This window comes from Phaseolus vulgaris, chromosome 7 (assembly GCF_000499845.2).
Source record: "Phaseolus vulgaris cultivar G19833 chromosome 7, P. vulgaris v2.0, whole genome shotgun sequence".
NCBI lineage: Eukaryota > Viridiplantae > Streptophyta > Magnoliopsida > Fabales > Fabaceae > Phaseolus > Phaseolus vulgaris.
The window spans coordinates 17,535,876-17,558,056 of NC_023753.2; the positions used below are offsets into that span (position 1 = coordinate 17,535,876).

At 39.8% G+C, this 22,181-nt stretch overlaps 1 protein-coding gene across 1 annotated transcript; it reads left to right on the forward strand.

The window, feature by feature from the left end:
- The first annotated feature begins 6,205 nt into the window (after positions 1-6,205).
- On the forward strand, positions 6,206-7,477 carry LOC137829635 (uncharacterized). Its single transcript, XM_068636484.1, has 2 exons — positions 6,206-6,743; positions 7,294-7,477. The coding sequence occupies exons 1-2, from the start codon at positions 6,318-6,320 to the stop codon at positions 7,384-7,386; spliced, it is 519 nt and encodes a 172-aa protein (XP_068492585.1). The 5' UTR covers positions 6,206-6,317; the 3' UTR covers positions 7,387-7,477.
- The last annotated feature ends 14,704 nt before the right edge of the window (positions 7,478-22,181 follow it).

Sequence of the window (22,181 nt, forward strand, 5' to 3'; positions counted from 1 at the left end):
TCACAGTCTCATCATGTTCTGGATCACCTTCTTCCTCACTTGCATCATGTTCTATGGTAGTTTTCAGAGCAATTCCTTTGGCCTTCTTTTCCACTGTTTCTTGTTCTTTCAATCTTTTCAGCTCAATTTCATGTTCTATCAGCTTTCCAAAAAGTGCAGCAATGGAGATCTTGGATAAATCTTTGGATTCTGAGATTGCTGTTACCTTAGGCTGCCAGCTCCTATCAAGACATTTTAATACCTTTATGTTGAGCTCTTCCTTATCAAAGACTTTACCAAGGCCAATGAGGTGATTTACAATATGTGTAAATCGTTTCTGCACATCTGCAATACTTTCTTCAGATTGCATTCTGAATAGCTCATACTCCTGAATGAGTGAGTGCTTCCTTGCCCGTTTCACATCATCAGTTCCTTCATAAGTCACCTCTAGTACATCCCACATCTCCTTTGCTGAGTTACATTGAGAGACTCTAAAGAACTCATCCATATTCAGTGCAGAGGTGATGATATTCTTGGCTAAAGAATCATATTGGGCCTTCTTCTTCTCAGTTTCACTCCATTCAGACCAAGGCTTCTTTATTGTTTCATCTTTGACAACCTGCATAGGTATAAAAGGTCCACTGACCACTGCATCCCAGATTCCCATGTCAATAGATTCCATAAAGATCTTCATCCTGATTTTCCAGAAAGCATAGTTAACACCACCAAACATAGGAGGTCTATTAATAGATGCACCTTCAGCAAAAGGCATTTTAAACTCAGACATCATACACACACTTGAGCAAAATACAAGCCCTAGCTCTTGATACCAATTGTTGGGTCTATTAGTGTCTAAGTTCAAGAGGGGAGGGGTGAATTGAGCTTATAAAATTTTCGCAAGAACACACAATTTTTCAGTATTCCAGAGGCAAAAAGAACAGATTGTTTTTACATGAAACAGATTGATTTTTCAGAGCAGTATTGGCACAATTTGAATTTTGTTCACTGTAAAATTGTGATCAACAGAGAATCAGAACAGAACCAGATCAGCTTATTATTGTGAGGATAAAGGATATAGCTATGCTTAGAGATCAACCAAAATTACACAACACAAGATTTCAAGAAAAATGATCCTTTCACAGGTTTTAATGAATGGTCAGTTTGTTCACAATTCACTTAAGCCATTATATGCAGCAACCTTGTTTATGATCAGAAAACTTTAACAAGACAGGAAGAACAATTTTCACTTAACCCAGAATTAACAGATTCAATTTAAAAAGAACAGATTTAGTTCTTGACAGGATTAAGCAAAAACAGAAAAGAGTGCAGGGATGAGAATGCAAGATACACACGTTTTTATACTGGTTCACTCATACAGAGCTACATCCAGTCTCACCTTACCCCAAGGTGGAATTCACTAAAAAACAGTGCCAATCACTTACAAAACCAGCAGTTCTTGAACACTACAAGAACACCACACACAATGCTGAAAAACCCTATTTCAGCACACCTTGCACTCCAAGAAACCCTATCAAGGAGTGACTAACACCTACACCTTTACAAAACAGAATAAAGGAAAGATTACACCTGAAAAGAAGATGCAAGAACTCAAAACCAGTAGTTCAATTTGCTGCAGAAACTGCACCAGCACCTTCACCAAGATTCAAGGTTTCCTAGAACAAGCACACTTGAAAATCTCTTTGGAAACCTTTCAAAAACTCTTTCAATCCTTCTTCTCACATGGAAACTGTTTGATCTCTGTCAAAAGCGTAATTCCTCAGCCCTTGTTCATGTGAGAGAGACATTGTTTATATAGAAAACAGTTTCTAACTTCTTTTCAAAAAACAGTTGAAAAGCAGTTAAGAAAACAACAGATTCAGTTTTGAACTTAACAGATTTATTTTGTGAAAACTGCCAACTCAGCTTAACAGAAATAACTGTCTGAGTGGTACCTTTGGTGCCCTAACTAACTTGTGAAAAACCTTTCAGCACACCAAAGAATAAACCTGTTCTTTCACAGTAAAACAGATTAAAGTATAACACACAAGCCAGCTCATCTTAACTGAAATAACGAACTGAGCTTTCCCTTGGTGCCTTAACAGAAATTTAGAAAAGCCTTTTAACAGAGAAGAAATAAACAGATTCTTTCTCCATAAAACAGATTTATTTGTGTACTGTTTTAAAACTGTTAAAACCATTTTAAAAAGCTTTTCAAAAACCATTTAACGAAAGCCTTTTTAACAGGGAAGAAATAAACAGATTCTTTCTCCATAAAACAGATTTATTTGTGTACTGTTTTAAAACTGTTAAAACCATTTTAAAAAGCTTTTCAAAAACCATTTAACCACATCATGTGCTTGATCTAGACTTGGTTAGGCATCTAGGATAGGTTACACAGCAAAAGGCAATCATACACACCTACAAGCCTAATTGCAAATGAATCTAAAACCCTATTACAATCTTCAAAGCACTCAAGCCATTTTCTTCATCAAACACACATCAAGCCTTGGTAGGGAAGAAGCTTCCTCCAGCTTCAACACCTTTGACCTTACAGATTTAATGTTTTACAAGAATACAAGATGAAAAACAATTACAAGAATAGAGGAACAGATTACACCTAGTGTACAGGAAATCGCAGAGCTCCTAAACCACTTGCACAACCTTAGGCAATCTTAGCTTGAATCAAATCTCCCTAAAAAATCTTTCTTAATCTCACTTTCTGTGTGTTTTCAAATATGGAGGGTAACTAGTTTTATACCTCTTCAATCTAGCCATTTTAGGCAGTTAAACATGAGCCAAAACATATTCAAATCAACTGAAAACAGATTTAACAAGTTTTTTGAAAAGCTGTCAAGAAATTTGACAATCAACCGGTTGAAATGTCGTTTTAACCGGTTGAATTGGTTTTGACAGTTAGTCAACCAAGTCAAAATCAGTTTTGAAAACCCTTAAACAAGCTAAGTGTAAACACAACCGACTAAACCGTGAAATCAACCGGTTGTTTTTCACTAGACTTTAGAAAAACACTTTTCTTTTCCAAAACAGATTGATTCAGCTATGCATTGGTTTAAGAATGAACTTTACAAATTCTAAACAACCCAGAACTTAACCCAAACACAACAACACAGACACAAGTTTTCTTCACAGATTTGGAGGCATCAAAGCTTCATTTTCTACAGAAATTATACCTCGGAGGGTATCTATGTTTCTTTTAACAGGTATGCATCCATTTCTGTTATAGTAAGTACATAACTTTCTAATGTGTTGAATTTTGTGTTCCTATTATCTTGAGTAGGAAACACAATCTTTCTAAAACAAACATTTTTGGTATGCCCATATTTGCCACAAAAAGCACATAACATAGAAGTAGTGATCTGATTGGAATTGGCATTATTGATACTGGAAATATTAACAAAGATATTATTAGCTAATTGTCTTTCTTATTATGCAACGAGGGATTTTATTTTATTTTTTGGTATGGGTAGGATGGGCTTCATGAGTAAAACATGTGACCTTATATTATTATACTGATCATTCAAGCCTCTTAAAAATTGCATAGCATGATCTTCGCATTTCCTTTGACTTATGATGGAACCAACAAAGCAAGAACATTTTACAGAACATGTGCATATAGCATTAGGCCTAAAATTATCTAACTCATCCCAAATAAGTCTCAGTTTAGTGAAATACTCAGTCACGGATAAATTCCCTCGATTTAAAGAAGCTACCTCAAGTTGAAGATCAGAAATTCTAGATAAGTCACCCTGAAAGTATATGGTTTTCAAATCATTCCAGATATCCAAGGAAACATCCATCCACATAATACTTTGCTGAATTGGAAGAGAGACAAAGTGCAATAACCATGAAACCACCATATTATTGCATATGTACCAGGGCGAGTAATTTGAATGGTTTTTCTTTGGGCAAGGATTCGCATCAAGGATAAATTCCACTTTGTTCTTGTCATTCAAGGCCATCATGATTGATCGGCTCCAAGAGTGATAGTTGGATGAATCTAGCACTAGCAAAACAAGCGAAGCATCAAGGTTTTCACTTGGATAAACATACAAATAGCTACTCGCTGGTTGATCCATTTGAGAAGATGAAGTGGAATGTTCATCAACCATTACTACAAGAAAAGAAACAAAAACAAAAAATTCAAGAAAGGAAGAATAATAAAAAAAAAAGAAAAAGAAAGATTTGGAGTGCACAATAGAGCTTTTCAACCGAAAAACTCTAATACCATAACACGATCGTCAACTCAAGGAGAAGAACCCTAAAAGGACATGACGAGTGAGAGGCGAAGGCGAAACTGATGATAGAGAGAAGTAAAAAGCAAGAATGTGAAAATCCTAATCACAAACAAGAGAGAAAACAAAGAAAAAGATAAAGATTGAAATGTAAAAGACAACACACAAATGAAAAATATATTTTGTAAAATAAATTATTGTGTTAAAAAAGAAAAAAAAAACAAAGATGTATATATAAAACAATAAAAGAAAAAAGTAAAACAAATTAGAAATTAGAAATAGTAAACTAGGATTAATATAAGTCCCATTAAGCTAAACTTGGAGAAAAGAAAAATAATTCAAGACACCACTTTTTTTCTACAATACAACATTCCATGGTAAATATTTTTTTTTTTAAATTTAATAAAATAATTCTATAATATTCTATTGGACTTATACGTATCGAGAAGTAAATCTTGAATATGTTTATGTCAATGAAAAAATAATGTCTATTTGGATAAATTTATCGTGTTTTGATTTTGGTAGAAAATTACATTTAACATCCATTTTCTAACCAATTTTATTATTAACTTTAGGAGATATTTTATTATAAATTTGTAAGAACGTGAATGGATAAATAATAACAATATTTTTAAGATTGACAATGCACAACCCTCACCCTAATACATTTACTTTCTCTCAAATAGTGATTGGTATTAACTTAACTATCTATTACACAAATCATATAATTATGTGTTTTGTTACAATAAAAAAACAATGTGTCAATGTTACTAAAATTTTAGTTACATAATTTTTATAAATAATCCCTAATATATTTTTATAATTGTATCAATCCTAAACTACTTCATTAACATAATTTAAATTTTTAAAAACAAAAAATATATTTTAACTTTAATAATATTTAAAAAAAATAGTAAATATTTTTAACTTATCATATAAAATATTTTTAATTCAAATTATTTAAAATATTTTATATATTTTTAATATATCAAAACTTGATTTAAGTAAGTTTTGTAAAGAAAAAAAAAGTTTTAATTCTTTAATTTTATATATGATTTTTTTTAAAATAAAACAAAATTAAAATTTTGATATTAAATATTACAAGATAAAAAATTTCACAACATTATTATTCAGTTTATGTGATTTTAATTTTTTTTTAAATTATTATATATATTTTTTCATTTTAAAATTATTAATTATTATTTTGATAAAAAAAATATTTTAACTCAAGTCGTCAACTAGAAAACAATTTCACTTCCAATAAAATACATTAAAATCGTAAAATCTAAGTAATTTTTTTTATATTTTATTTAAACTAAAATTATCATTCTACTTGATACATTAAAAAATCTAAAACAAATTAGTGGAATTATTTCAGTTCAAATAAAATATATTAAAATCGTAAAATTTAAATAGATATATTTTATATTTTATTTAAACTAAAATTATCATTCTACTTGATACATTAAAAATTAGTGGAATTAATTAAATGATTGACGACTTTAATTCAAGTGTTTCATATCCATATAGGACTTTTGAAAATGAATTGTTTACTTTTATTATTTTTTGTGTTCATTTTCATATTTTCATTACTAAATCAAACCTTTTGTGTAATTACCTCCTTCCATCTCCTAGGAAGAACCATTAATAAAACATTTTTCTTCGAAAAAGTTTAAACAGATAGAACAAATAGTTTAGGACAAAATCAGTGGTTTATTCAATATAATCAGGTCATTTTAGCATTTTAAATTTAATTATTTTAAAACAAACTAAGTCAAACGTGCAAGTACTTAAGTAAAAGTTATAAAGTGGTTTATTTTATTATCGCATTAAGTATTCTATTATTTTAGTTACGTGAAGACGCAATACCCCAGGGTAAGACAATTGAAGTCACGTGAATGCTGTTGAATAATGATGTTTCTTTGACACGACAGACATTACAATTTGCAACGGTTACTTTGCGTGTCGTTGTCACTGTTTCTCTTTCTTCCTTTTTCCCTTACCCAACGTAAAAGCTTCCAAATTGGTCTTAGTGCAAAGAAAACAAAGAGACAGAGGAAAAGAAAAACACAGCCATTGTGTTTTGCAATGGAGTTTCAAAGAAAGTCAGTGAAAGAGAAAGCAGAAGAGGAAGAGGAACAAGCAATGGTGTTGAAAACTACAAAAGTGGTGGAGTATTTGGTGCCAAAGATGTCAATTGAGCTTCTGTGCAAGTTTCCAGATAACTCTGCTTATGACTTTGACTACTCTCAGAGCACAATATGGTCCCCTTTGCTTCCCGCACCCTGCACTCCAATGGATTTGAATCTCATAACTCCAAAAAAGCTTTCCTATGAGATGGGTTTGGGAGCAAGGTGCAGTGTCAAGAAGGTGGGTTCTAAGCTTAGGAACAAGTTCAATCTCAACCTTCATTTCATCAACAAACATGGCAAGAACAAGAACAACAACAAGAAACTGTCTTCTGATTTCTCACCAACACCCTTCAAAGGTTCTTGCAACCCCATCATGAACAAGGTAATTTTAGTTTGTGTTACATTTTTGCTTTGGTTTATGTTTCTGATTCCCATTAAGATTTTGTTTTCTGATCTGTGAAGGTTGAGAAACATTTTGGAATTTTGAATATATAGGCATTGCTTTCATGGACTCAGTTTGTGATAAATGCTGGTAGAGAAAACCCTGTTAAGCACAACAAAGGAAAAAATAAAATAAGTATGATCAATTGAATGAGAAAAATACAGCATTATGTGTGAGTGTGTGATACACAATCCATTAACTGTTTTTATTTTTTAACAAATTGTTAGCTTGAACTGATGATTTTATCTGGGTTTCTGGCATTTTTATTTTCTGTGTAATGTCTTATGGAAGTTGAATTTTTTTTACTTTATGCAGAGAAATCTGAAATTATGAATACCCTTGTGAAAAAGTTACCTTTAAAAACTTTCTGTTGAAATTATTTTCTATACTTGTTCACTCTACAAGTGTTGATGTTGTTTGGTGATGAAAGGGGCAAAATGTTGAATGTTATTATCTATTGGAAATAATTTGCGTTTTTTGTTTGATCCAGCGATGGGCAAAAGCACTGAAAGCTGCTTCTAAACAGTTCAAGAAATGGAAGACAAAGAGAGACCCCATTGCCCATGTCATGCTACCCAGATGATGTTTTTTAAATATCTGCTGAATGGGTGATGTTTTTACTTTTTTTTTAATTGTGAATTAGTTTATTTATTCAATTTAATCTATTTAATCTATACATTAAGAAAGGTTTAGTTAAGTCTTTCAACTTTTTCGACAACAATATTTGTATCATAGTAGCTCTTCAACTTAAAAAATATTAAGGTTAAAAAAATACAAAGGTTTAATTGTGCAAATAAGACACTTAAGTGTATTTCTCTTATTTCTTTTTGAAATCTTACAAACAAGTACACCTAGACCATGATATTCAACTTAGATTGGACACGTGTAAGTTATCTCAACTTTATCCCCGGAATAAAAATTCAATCTCCATTTCTACTCTCATACTTTACTTTACGGATATAAATTTTTTTTCTCATCCCCCGTCCCATAAGTTTATACCCATACTTATACTTATACCTATAAATATTAATTAAATATTTTTTTAAAAATAGATATAAATAATTTGATATTTTCAAGCATTCAATATTAATAAACATTTTCTTTTCTCATCAAGAAAAAATTATAATTGTATAAATATTAAAGGAGGGTATTAAATAAAAATTAAATAAAATTTAAATAATTATAGAAAAGAGTAAAAATCATATGACCTAGAAGTAAGTTATGAAGTTAAGGATATTTTTAGGTTACTTAAAAAATAAAATGTGTTTTAGTAATTTAGAACGATGACGACTATGAGGACGAGGATGAATATGAGGATCCTTATCCGCGAAAACGAGTTCATTTGTCATCCTTATCCTAGACACAATTAGATAAGAGTGATCTATCATTCCGCGAAAGCGAGTTCATTTATCATCCTTACCCTAGACACAATTAGATAGGAGTGATCTATCATTTTTCTATACAAAGTCTTATCTAAGTTGCTTGACTCTTCCGATCCAAGGCAAATTTAGCCATATGCTGGAGCAATGTCATTGTGCCTTTACTTCAAGCTTCTAAAAGTTCATCTCTTTCTCAAGTATATTAAAAACTAAGAAATGAAGAATTACCATGTTGATTGCAAGGTGCTTATAAATGGATTCTCTAAAGAATCATCTCTTAGAGATGAAGTGGTGCTTATAAATGGATTCTCTAAAGAATCATCTCTTAGAGATGAAGTGGTCAAAGTATGTTGATTATTAGGAAAGTATGGTTTTTTTGTCTTGTCAATGTCATGACTCCTTATCGTTTCTCTAATAAGAAATGTACTTCTACAACCACCTAAACTTTTCCATATCAAAGAATTTTGAAGTAAAAACTAAAAATATTGAACTTAGAGAAGCTTGGAAATCAATCTGCACATTTTTCTTAGTCAAAGAAGTGAAACTTATTTTGAAAAATATTCTTTTAGTTTACTCTTACAAAAAACTCTTATTATTTTCTATCACATATAAGTATTAAGTATTTAAGAGTATTTTGAAGAAAGTTGTCTCTAAAATGATCTTGTGTTTCCCATGCACTATACTATGGATTTTCAATTCCAATATCACAATCAGAAAGAAAGAGAAAGATATTGTGAAGGAATTGGAGGATTGACGAAAAAATGATGAGGACGATGTGCCTTGATAAGAGGTTCAACTTGTTGTTTCCAAATAAAAAAATTGTGTGAGAGAGTTTCTCCAATACAGAGTAGGAGAAGAAAATCGATGGAGGAGCGATTGGTGAAATTGGAATAGGTGTGGGCGATGATGTTGGTTAACATACAATAACCATAGAGAAAAAATGAAGCTATGAAAGAAAAAATTCAGAATGGGTAGCCATAAACGAGTTTTCAAGCTCTGGATACTATGATAGATTTCAAAAGAAAAATAATATTGAAAAAATGATCTATTTTCTTATCATCAGAAACAACAAATATAATGATTATATAGGCAGCTAAGCGGTGCTGAAAACATGCACCGCTAACAAAATGATTACAATTAAAACAAGAAAGTATTACAATTAAAATCAGTGTTGAAAGTATGCACCATTCACAACATTAAGCATATACACTAACATCAAGAAATAATCTTACGTGCTTCGAAAGACTTGGAGGTAATATATCTGGAAGAGCTTGTAGGAATCCTAAGTGTTCATGGGCAAGTGTTGTTGTATGATGCATAAAGGCACAAAGGAATGTTTATTGCTCTTAATGATCAAAAGCCTAAGTCCCTCTTGCAAAAGCTAATGAAGTGATAGACAATCAAAAAGATGAGTCACATACTAGTAGTGAAAAATAATTGTAAACATTTAATTGCTTAATAGAACATTTTGCAGTTTCTATCAGAAAATTAGACTTAATACATTTTGGAGGTGGACCAATATAAAACCTAAAGTATTTATTGTGTCTCTTTGTTACTTGCACAATACATTTTTTAACCATTTATAAACCTTTTACCATTTTTTATCCATTTATATGATATTGATCAACCAATAAAAGATCATAGTTGCAACCACCACATTACATAACTTTATAAAAAATTTTAAAAACCATAATATATGTTTCAATGCGAAGAAAGAAATATTATGACGAAATGAATTTAGATAATCCTAAAAGAGTAATAAATAGTGTTATACGTTCGAACTCAAATTAGCAATTACATAAATTTAGTATATTAATTTCTATATATTTCTATTTTCTCAAAAATAATGTCAAATAACTATAAAGAATAACTTAAAATTTGTAATATATATATATATATATATATTAAGTTTATTCGATTAAAATATCACTATTTATATAAGTTGAAAATAACCATTCAAATTAAATAATAAAAATAACAATTTTTTTTAACATTTTAAACAATAATTTTTTAAATACCTTACTATCTTTAAAATATTTGTATGCAACATCTTTATTTTATTGGTTTATTTTTTATTGAACATGACTATTATATTTGAATGTTACCAGATTATTTTAGTTAGAAAATAACTTTTAGGAGGATTTTTATGTAAGAAATTATGTAAATTAATTTCTATAAAGTGATTCACATGACTTAGAGTTTGAGTTTTGGACCCGAATATGATTTAATAATAATAATAGAATTAAAAGGTCTGTTGGTTAATATGAGAATAAATATCTGATGATACCTAATGAAAAACCTACAGAGATTGGGAATTAAGGTCAATAAGGTTTTGTCTCTGCAAATAATAGTAGTCTCACTGTTAACCATCACGAAAGTGTGTGACAAAAACGGAATTGCTAAGTGTACCGCCCAGGTAGTCGGAAGTGATGACGTGACAGCAAGCGATAATATAGGCGTGTTGAACGGAACACCTGGCTGACAGAAGGGGAGGAAGTCGGGGAGCTCGTGTAGTCGCCAATCGTTAAGTTGGCGTGCTCCGATCTCTAGCATATCTAAACCGGCGGTCACCAGGTTTGTGTCGTAGTCGCCGGATGCGAACCCAGGCGACCAAGTAATCAGAGATCGCCGAGAGGAGGACATCGCCGAAAGATCAGGAAAGCTGGTTCAAGGCTTTCAAAGGGGACGAGTGCGAAGGATGAAATTATCAGATGATTATTCCCTAGCTAGCCAGAGGTTGAGGTCAGGGAACAGCTTACCAGGACATGCACGGTGAAGCAAGTGAAGCAGATCATGATGGCGGTCGGCGAGACCACAGGGAAGGTGTGCATGGTGACACCCCGTACTCGCCACACAGAAGAGATCGCGCTCCAAGGCAGTTATACACCGAGTTACTCCTTGCATGGGTAATTTAGTCGAACAGCCTGAAGAGTAAGAAGTGACGCTCAAGCAGAGGACGCTCCAGATGGTGACACGTATACAGCTGGATGCGAGCCACGTGTTCAGATGTGTAACCGTCAGGAGAGAGAAAGTGCACATGTATATAAGAGATTTTAACGAACTTCTGAGGTACGCGCGTTTAGAACACTTCTTTACGCTTGGAGAATACTTGAGTGACTGAGAGAGTTTTTGCACGATTCCTTGAGTTCTTAGTTTTCTCTCTTAGAGTTTTGGTGGTTCCGTCACTGACTTGAGCGTCGGAGCGCGATCGGCCGCAGCGGCGCCACTCTGTCTTTTGCATATTCTTGAGGTGAATCGAGGTGTGAAGGACGGAAGCTAGCATGGTGCAAAGCCGATCCAGAGGAAGAATACCTTTGACGAGGCGAGGCTCTTGCGTTCTGGTCAACCGGCAGGATCATCAGGCGCCCACCGTGGGGTCGTGTAAAACCTGTCCCCATCCACAGCGTGAGTTCTTGAAGTTTCTGTAGTTTCTGTGTGGTTGTGTGCTGGTGCAACCATTTTCCACCGTTCATTCAAGCTTTTGTTCGGTGATTTCAAGTTTTCCACCGTTCGTTCGAGCTTTGTTCGGTGAATTCGAGTTTTTTGCCGTTCGTTTGGGTTTTAATCGGTAGTTTGAAGTTTTCCACCGTTCGTTCGAGCTTTCGATCGGTTTTCTTGAAGTTTCTTGCTGTTTGCGCGGTTTTCAATCGGTTGTTCGGAGCTTTTTCCGTTCGTTCGCGTTTCTGGTTGGTGAATCGGGAGTTTTGCTGGAGGAGCGGTGGGTTCGTGGTGAAGTTGCAAGTTTCTGTGAAGGTTTCGACGTCCGAATCTATCGGCGTGCTGTTGTGGTTGCGTGTTTGGAAGTTCTTGGGAGTTTGGGAGTTTCTGACCAATTGATTGCTGGATTGATCGTTTGCTGGAGAAGGTTTTGTTCGTTGGAGTTTGGTTTGCTGAGTTTTCATGAGAAAGATGAGAAACAACCGTTCAAGTCCCGTTGTGCCAGTTGCTACAGAAGGCGCCATGACCATGGCGCAGATGATGGAGATCATGCGTGCGCTGCAGGCGAATGTGGAGGCCTCGCGCATAGAGCAAGGAAGATGCATGAGGACCTGGTCGCCTCTCAGGCCAGGAATGAAGAGCTCAGCAAAGTGACTGAGGAGTTGCGTCAAGCTCTTCAGGAGCAGAGAGGACGCCCAGTCGCTGAAGAGGTCGCACCGTCGTCGCCACCTCGCGTTTTCCCTATGCCGTTTGCTCAGGCGATGACAGACACGCCTATCCCTGCGAGCGTAGTACCTGTGAAAGCTTCTTTCACCGGCGTGGAGGACCCTGAGGCACACCTCACCACGTTCCACACGCAGATGATGCTGTCAGGAGGCTCGGATGTTGTATATTGCAAGATGTTTGTGAGCACGCTCCAGGGAACAGCGCTGGAATGGTTTGTGAGCTTGCCTATGTGTCACATAACCAATTTCCAGCAGTTTCCGAAGCTTTTCGTCGAGCAGTACATTGTGAACAAGGCGCCACCTAGGGTGTCTTATGACCTGTTCGACATAAGGCAGTACCAGGGAGAGTCCCTCAGGGAGAGTCCCTCAGGGAGAGTCCCTCAGGGACTACTTGAATAGCTTTGGAGCGCAGATGGTCCGCTCGCCAGCCAAAGACGAGGAGATGCTGGTATACGCCTTCAAAAAGGGCGTCCTGCCGGGACCTTTCTGTGAGGCGCTGATTAGGACTCACCCCGCCACGTTTGCTGAGGTTAGGCGACTTGCGGTGGCCCACATCGCCGATGAGAGTGAAGTCGCCGAGAAGAGAGGGAGCGTGGCCCCTGCTAGGCCACGTGCCCAGACTAGAATCCAGCCGCAGAGGGTGCTGGAGACGATGGCGGCCAAGAAGGATCAAAGGACTCGCCATCCTTATCATCCGAAGGGGAACAAGGGAAGGGGCCCAGGACGCCCCATGGAGTACAATCGCCCACCAAAGCACAAGTTTGTCATGGGGTTGGCGGATCTGATCGCCATTCCCAACATAGTAGCCAGGCTTAAGGCACCTGAGAAAGTGGGCGACAAGGTGTTAGGACCAAAACCAGACGCCTGGTGTGAGTTCCACCAGAGTTTTGGTCACACCGTTGATTCGTGTTTGGCACTGGGGTACCAGCTCGACGACCTGGTCAAGAGCGGTTTCTTGAATGATTACCTGCTGGACAGGAGGACGGGGGCGCGTCGAGCTCCCAGCCGGCGGGTGGTGAGGCTCAGCAGCATGAGATGTCCACTCATGGCGAGATCCACACCATCGCTGGAGGTTTCTTGGGTGGTGGATGCACTGCATCACAGAGGAAGAAATATGCAAGGTCTGTGATGGCGGTGGACATGTTCGAGGACCACTCACCAGATGTGGACATCACGTTCACAAAAGAAGACCTCAGGGACGTTGTGCCTCACGACAACGATCCCATAGTTATCTCGCTCGTCACATCGGGAAGGAAGGTCCATCGGGTACTGGTGGACCAAGGAAGCTCGGCAGATGTAATGTTCTGGCCGACTTTCACACAACTGCAACTGCCCCTTGACCAGCTGAGACCCTATGGAGGGTGCTTGTATGGGTTTGCTGGCGATCAGGTGGAGGTCAGGGGGTACATCGAGCTAAGAACGACGTTCACGAATGAGGTGGCCTCGAGGACGGAGAAAATCAAGTACCTCGTTGTGAACGCCCCCTCAGCATATAACATTCTGTTGGGGAGACCAACCCTCAACAGAATAGGAGTTGTGCCCTCAACCAGGCACATGAAGGTTAAGTTACCATCGATGGAGGGGGTGGTGATCACCATCAAATCTGACCAGAAGGAAGCGAAGAAATGCTATGAGAATAGCCTCAAGAATAAGAGGTCAGTAAGTTACATCACCACGACGCCGCCTCCTGGTGTGAAGCCCAAGCCAACAGAATGGCGAGTTGTTGATGCGGCAATGGAGGTGGCTGCCGGAGGCGATGTCACCATGCTGGATGCCGAGGTTGAGGGAGAGAGCGGGAGACGGGAGGAAGAGGCGAGGAACCGCCCAGAGGAAGCGAGGGAATTGGGAATCGCCAGGGCGGTCATCGCCAGGGAAGCCAGACCCAAACCCGTCGAGGAGTGGCTCGAAAGGGAGATCGGGGGAAAGGTCTTCAAGCTGGGAAGATCTTTGGAGGCTGAGCTCCAAGACCAGATCGGCAGGGTGATAGAACGGCATCTGGATGCTTTTGCATGGTTTGCTTCAGACATGCCGGGAATTGACCCCGATTTCTTGTGTCACCATTTGGCAATGGACACACAAGTTAGACCAGTGCGGCAGAGAAGAAGGAAATTCAACGAGGAGAGGAGGCAGGCGATCAGGGATGAAACACAGAAGCTCCTCGCCGCAGGCCTTATCAGGGAAGTCCAGTACCCTGAGTGGTTGGCCAATGTTGTACTGGTGAAGAAAAGCAATAGGAAGTGGTGCATGTGCGTCGACTTCACTGACCTGAACAAGGCTTGCCCAAAGGATTTGTACCCTTTGCCAAGCATAGATGCCCTGGTCAACAGTGCAGCAGGGTGCAAGTTGCTGAGCTTTCTGGACGCCTTCTCGGGGTATAATAAGATAAAGATGCATCCCATGGATGAAGAGAAAACTGCCTTCATGACTGAGAGGTCGTGCTACTGTTACAAGGTGATGCCCTTTGGGCTGAAGAATGCGGGGGCCACGTACCAAAGATTGATGGATAAGGTACTTGCACCAATGCTGGGAAGGAATGTGCAAGCGTACGTAGATGATATGGTCGTGACCTCGCCAGAAAAGAGCAAGCACGTTACGGATCTGGAGGAGTTGTTCACCACAATCGCCAAGTTCAGATTAAAGCTGACCCCCAAGAAGTGCATTTTTGGCGTGGAGGCAGGGGAGTTCTTGGGATTCCTCTTAACTGAAAGAGGAAGAGAGGCAAATCCTGATAAGTGTGCTGCCATATTGGCGATGAGGAGCCCGGCTACCGTGAAGGAGGTGCAGCAACTTACAGGTCGGATGGCCGCCCTGTCTCGTTTCGTATCGGCTAGCGGAGAGAAAGGCCATCCGTACTTCCAGTGTTTAAGGCGAAACAATAAGTTTGTCTGGTCGAAGGAGTGTGAAGGAGCCTTCGTGAAGCTTAAAGAGTACTTAGCGAGCCCGCCGATTTTGTGTAAACCCTTGGTAGGAACCCCTCTCAGGTTGTATTTTGCTGTGACTGAGAGGGCGGTGAGTGCGGTGCTCGCCCAAGATCAAGACCAGGCTCAGAAGCCTATTTATTTCGTCAACAAGGTGTTGCAAGGCCCGGAGGTGAGGTATCAGGCCTTGGAGAAAGCTGCACTGGCTGTAGTATTTTCGGCGAGGAGGTTGCGCCACTATTTTCACAGTTTTACAGTGCTGGTGATGACCGACTTGCCCATCCAGAAAGTCCTGAAGAAGCCTGATGTAGCTGGGAGAATGGTGAAGTGGGCGGTGGAGCTGTCAGAGTTCGACATCAAGTATGAGCCCCGAGGTCCGATCAAGGGGCAGATTTTCGCCGATTTTGTGGTCGAGCTCTCGTCAGAAGCAGCACGAGTTGAAGGGGATGATTTTCGTTGGGTGCTCTCGGTGGACGGATCGTCGAACCAGCAGGGTAGCGGTGCTGAAGTCATTCTAGAAGGGCCCAACGGCGTGCTAATAGAACAGTCTCTGAGGTTTGCCTTCAAAGCCAGCAACAATCAAGCAGAGTATGAGGCGTTGATCGCCGGAATCTTGCTGGCCAAGGAGATGGGAGCTAGGGTGCTGATGGCTAAGAGTGACTCGTTATTAGTCACGGGACAAGTAACAGGCGAGTTCCAGGCCAAGGATCCACAAATGGCGGCTTACTTAGAGTATGTGCAGGAGTTGAAGAGTTCCTTTGTCTCGTTTGAAGTGGTGCATGTGCCCAGAGAGCAGAATGCCCGAGCAGACTTGCTAGCTAAGCTCGCCAGTTCGGGCAAGGGGGGTAGGCAGAGGACAGCGATCCAAGAAACTCTGAAGACGCCTAGAGCATTTGTGGCAGACCACCTGGTTCTTCAGATAAGCAAGTCGACGGAGAAAGCGGCGAGGAGTCACAGGTCCTTGACTCAGGAGACCTTGAGGTCGCCGAGAATAAGTGCATGTCGGGGGGAGAGGGTGAACATGACGCAGGTCTGTGCCACGCATGAGCCAGACACATGGATAACCCAGTACCAGCGCTGCCTGGCAGATGGCCTTCTCCCGCTGGATCCGACGGAGGTTAGGAAGATAAAGAAGAACTCCAGCAAGTTCACCATGATAGATGGCGAGCTGTATAGGTTTGGGTTCACACACTCATTCCTAGAATGTGTGCACGGAGAAAAATGTACAAGAATTATGGCCGAGCTCCATGAAGGGATATGTGGAAGTCACGTCGGGGGTCGAGCTCTGGCTGCAAGAACTCTCCGTGCAGGTTACTACTGGCCAACAATGAGGGAGGACTGCAAGAAGTATGCACAGTGTTGCAAGCAATGTCAGCAGCACGCCGATTGGCCCAAAGCGCCTCCAGAAGAGTTGAAGTCGATTTACAGCCCTTGGCCGTTTCATACGTGGGGAATTGACATTCTGGGACCTTTCCCATTGGCGATCAGGCAGATGAAGTACTTGGTGGTGGCGATTGAATACTTCACCAAGTGGATCGAAGCAGAACCAGTAGCCCAGATCACCGCACACAAGATTGAGAGCTTTGTATGGAAGAACATCGTGTGCCGGTTTGGTGTGCCTAAGCGCCTGGTGTCAGACAATGGGACTCAGTTTGCAAGTCACCTACTGAAGAAGCTGTGCGAAGAGGTGGGAATTCAGCAGGTGTTTGCATCCGTTGAGCACCCTCAGACAAATGGCCAAGTAGAGTCCGCCAATCGGGTGTTACTAAGAGGCTTGAAGAGAAGGCTAGAGAAAGCCAAGGGATCGTGGGCTGAGGAGGTACCCTGCATAGTTTGGGCGTACCACACCACCGAGCAGTCAGGAACCCACGAGACCCCGTTTAGCTTGGTCTATGGATGTGATGCAATGATTCCAGTGGAAATCCAGGAGAGCTCACCGAGATTCCAGAACTTTGTAGCGGAAGACTCGAATGAAGAAAGAAGGTTGAATCTGGATTTGTTGGATGAGGTCAGGGAGGAGGCGAGAGTAAAAGCCGAGGCAGTAAAAAGGAGGATTGAACGAAGGTATAACTCGAAGGTGATGCCAAGGCAGTTTAGAGAGGGCGACCTGGTGATGAGGAAGGTCCACCAGTACGAGATGGAAAACAAGTTATCGCCTAAGTGGACAGGACCGTTCAGAATAACCGAGGCGCTCGGGAACGACGCCTACTGCTTAGAGACATTGGAAGGAGGGGCGATTCCTCACACTTGGAACGCCACACACCTCAAGTTATATTACAGTTAAAGCTTTGTAAGTAAAAACGAACATGAAAAGATTTGCAAGCTTTCTGTTAAAACAGTTTGAAGGGGGCACTCTTTTTTCCCTAAGGAGGGTTTTTAATGAGGCCACCCAATAAAGAATAGTTTTCAAAGTTTAAAGTTTCTAAGGTTGCATGCTTGTTGTTTCGAAAGTTTTAGAAAAAGACCTTATCACTCGTACGTGATTCAAGGCAAGTTTAAAGTTATGCTGCATGCTTTCTAAAAAAAAGTTTTAAAGTCCCCATCGCTTTTCGGCGATTGGCGGCATCAGTTAAAGTTTTAAAGTCCTCATCGTCTTTCGGCGATCGGAGGCACCAACAATGACTAAAGACCTCAGCGCTCTCGTGCGTTTGGAGGCGAGAAAAGAAAAGACCTCCTCGCCCTCGAGCGAGTGCAAGCGAGAAAGAGTAAAGACCTCATCGCCCTCAAGCGAGTGCAGGCGAGAAAGAGAAAAAGTCCTCAGTGCATCCAGGGGGGAGGAGATGATGTGAATGTGACAACAAGAATACATGATTCTTTGACATTCTTAGGAGCAACTTGAGCTGGTCATAAATGGCACTTTACTTAGAATTGGATCAATGTTCTAATTCAAGAACTCACCAAGACTTTGCACCAACCAAAACTCATATGGAAGTCCATATATTGTCAAATGAAATCAAACACAAGGAAAGTAGAACAAGAAATGAAAAATGGACAGAATTGAAAAGCTAAGCTACTGAACCGAATAGAAACAAAGAACAAAGCTGGAAAAACAGAATTAAACGGTGCAAATGAAAGGAAAGACTAGGAAATTAAAAACTACCGAATGAAAATTGAAGAAAAGGAAGAAGGACACTTATAGGAAGATGCTTGCTGGATTTTGAGAATTGGAAGAAGCCATTCACGCCACTTGGAACCTTGATCCAAGATAAGTGATGGAGTGCCGCCACTTGAAGCTCACCATTGCTCACAAGATAAGGCAAAGGAAGAAGAAGACCCAAGACTCACAATTTCTCTCCAAATTTGAGTATAGTCTCTCTACTATAAAATTCCAATCTGAATTGTGAAGGACCTAAGCCCTCCTTTTATAGGAGTAAGGGCTGGTCATTTACATAGCTTATTCCCTAAGCTACCCAAAAAGCTCCTAAGATCACACCCCCCTTACTAAGCTCACTCCCCAAGCTTCTAGAATTTGCTAAACTAAAGCCTAAAGATGCTTTTACAAAAGAGGTGTCTCATGTTTCCCTCTAAGCACCTTTCTAAACATTATTCTATATTATTTACAATTTAAAAGAAACTATAAAGAGAGATATTTAATATGAAGCCTATTATTTGAGAGTTTGTAGACTTCTTTATCTTTAGGCTTGATCTTCTCTTTGACTTCTTTTAATTTGTGAGAAGACTAGAAGGAAGAACTTCAAATGTGTAGGTGAAAATCCTCTTCCTTCATTAATAAAATCCTCTCCTAGTGGATATCCATCATACTCCCCGAGTTGGAGAGAATTCGTCCACGAATTCAGTACTCCTGCATAAAACAAAGTCAGTTTGCTATTATATAAGAGAAGACAAGAAGAAATGGGCAAACATGACTTATCACTTTGAAATGTTGGGAGTTCAGAAAAAGATGGTCTATACACAGACCATGTTGGAAAAGATTGTTTAGGAATGATATTATTTGGTAAAATAGGAGATATGAAAAAATCATCCTTAACATTCTTTATCCAATATGGTGTGGAAGTAGGAACCTTAGGTAATGAAAATGACAAAGAAGAAGAAGACCTTGTAGGCGTAGCACGAGTCAACAAAAGTGATTTAGTTGAGAAGGTATTAAGACCCGGGTTATCATGTACTTCAATTTCCTTTTCATTTTCTTTTTGAGTTTCTTTGGGATTGGTCCTATATGCTAGACGATGTGGTAAAGAAACCCTGGGCATTAAGTCTATTTGGTGTTCAATCCCTTTTAGAGGTGGTAATCCTTTAGGAGGATCTTGAATCACATCTTCATAGTCCTTTACCAAATTGTCCAAACATGTGGGACTATCCTTAGCCGACTCACAGTCAATAGTCCTAGGAATAGCTAAAAAAATAGGCTTTTGAGTAACTATTACCCTTTTAACTTGTTGTGTGGACATGAGAAGGCTTCTCTTGGAACTTTTTATATCATTTTCTTTCTCTCTTTTTTCTCTCATTTTAACTTGGTCCTCATGTACTTCCTTTGGAGAGAGAGATTTAAGAGTGACTTTGTGCCCATGGAAGTGAAAAGAAATTTTGTTGGTAAAGCCATCATGAAAAACTTTTCTATCAAATTGACATGGCCTACCTAAAAGAATATGTGTGGCTTCCATTGGGACAACATCACACAAGACCTCATCTTTATATTTACCAATAGAAAATGTAATGAGGACTTGCTTGTTAACAACAATCTCACCTACCTCACTTAACCATTGTAATTTGTAGGGCTTGGCATGAGAGATGGTAGGTAATCCAAGTTTGTCTACCACTCTTGTGCTTGCCACATTTGCACAACTCCCCCCATCCACAATCAAAGAGCATACTCTATCATGAATAAGACACCTTGAATGAAAAATATTTTCTCTTTGAGTTTCATCAAAAGGTTTTAACACTTGTCCAAGCATGCGTCTTATTACTAATAGGTCACCCTCATGTGGGCTTTCACTTTCACTCTCACTTGGGGATCTAGAAGGTGAGGAATGTCTAGAAGATTCAGACCCATGCTCACTACTATCTACCCCATCATGCATATACATAGCTCGTTTAGAAGGGCAATTAGAAGCAATATGTCCATAGCTTAAGCATTTAAAACACTTCTTACTAGACGAATTATGTGGTGATTTAGGCCGAGAATTAGAAGTGGAAGGCTTAGACTCTCTAGGTTTGAAAGTAGAGTCCTTTGAAGGGATATTTGAAAAAGAGTTATTTTTATTTTTCCAAGAAGAGTGGTAGTAGTTATCCTTAGAAGAATTTTTGAAAGCATTTTTCCTTGCAAGTTGATTTTCAATTTTGCTAGCAAGGTGCACCACATTTTCCAAAGAAGAATATTCTTGTAACTCTACCACATCTTGAATGTCCCTTCGAAGGCCACTCACAAACCTAGCTATCTTAGCTTCCTCACTCTCATCCATATTAACTCGAATTAAAAGCGTGTCTAGTTGTTTAAAGTAATCATCCACACTTAGCGCGCCTTGATGAAACCGTCTGGCAGAGATCTTTGTCTAGCTCGCCCATGGTGTCTGGACTTCTGGGCCTCCTAAAGCTTTCTTTGGCGTCTTTGTTCCCCTTGTGTACCTAGTACAAGGGGAAGCCGTCGAGCAGGGAGGGATCTTGGTCGTTGGCACACACCTTCACGAATTTTCCTTTCCAATCTTTGTAAGATTGCTGGAAGATTGAGAGGATTGACCTCCCAGCAATCCCATTCAGGTTAATCCAGAGGCGGTCTCCTGGATTCTTAGCTTCGAACAGGAAGACGAAAACGTCAACTGAAGCTGGTAGTCCCAAGTGTGCGCACATAATTTGGAACGCCCTTACGAACGCCCAGCTGTTGGGATGAAGCTGGACGGGGGCGATATCGAGCTCGGTTAACAGCTCTCTCTCGAAGCGAGTGAAGGGAAGTCTGAGCTTCACCTTCTTGAAGAACGTCGCGTAGATGAAGCAGAACAGCTCGCCGTTGTTCACTTTATCGTCCGCGCAGATCGGCTCACCCGGGAAGCAGGGCAGCACGGCCATTTTGCTGTCATGCTCCTTATGGAATGTGAGCTCGGATTGGTCGCCTTTCCTTAGTCGGTGCACGCTCAACTCCGTGTTTATTGAAGAAGTTTCTTTCAACAAAGCTGAGGTGGCCCAAGGGTAGAGTTCCTTGTAGTCTTTTGGAGGTAGGGAAGCGCCTCCGGCGACTGGCGGAGTTGCCTGAGCGGGATTGGCGTGAGAAGTTGCAGGCCTCTCAGCCTGGGAAGAAGGAGCGCCAGATGCTCGTGGTGGGTTACGCGCTGGTGGAGGATTTGCCCCAGGAGCAACCCTACGCGCTTGGGGTGGAGGGTTTCGCGACGAAGAAGGAGGGTTCGCGGTGGATTTTGTATGAGCCATCACAAAAACTGCAAAGGAAAATGAAAGGGATGAACAAAGGTTACAGAGAACGACTCGATTGAGGACGAAGAAAGGAGAACGAACGAACAGGAGTTCGTTGGGACGAACGTAATGGAAGACGAAGCCCTAAGTTACGAGAGGGGAGAAAAGGAGAAAACAACCCACAACGTATGCACTAGACAGATAATGGATGATGCGAATCGGTTAAAATGCAGCAAACATCAACAGAAGAAGTAAAAGGGGTACCTTTTGATGATCGGTTGAGCGTTGAAGAGAGTTGGAGATTGAGAGAGTTGAGGAGCGTCGTGGGATGCAGATAAAATACTTAGAACTTTTGAGAATGCAGAAAGATGATGGAACAGTAGGAAGTGCAAAGGGTTTTAGGGGTTTTTCGAACGTTTTCGGAAGCGCAAACGACAGCTGAAGATGACCGTTGATGAAGCCACGTGTCGAGCGATTGGAAAAAGGGGTTTGGTGGAGCGTCAGAAAAGCAGAGGGTACGAACGTTTGGAATTCCGTGCCAGCGCCACGTAGATCGAC

Coding starts and splice junctions, on each gene's coding strand:
- LOC137829635 (XM_068636484.1), top strand. CDS start 6,318: ATGGAGTTTCAAAGAAAGTCAGTGAAAGAGAAAGCAGAAGAGGAAGAG. Junction 6,744..7,293: donor GCAACCCCATCATGAACAAG/GTAATTTTAGTT, acceptor TGTTTGATCCAG/CGATGGGCAAAAGCACTGAA.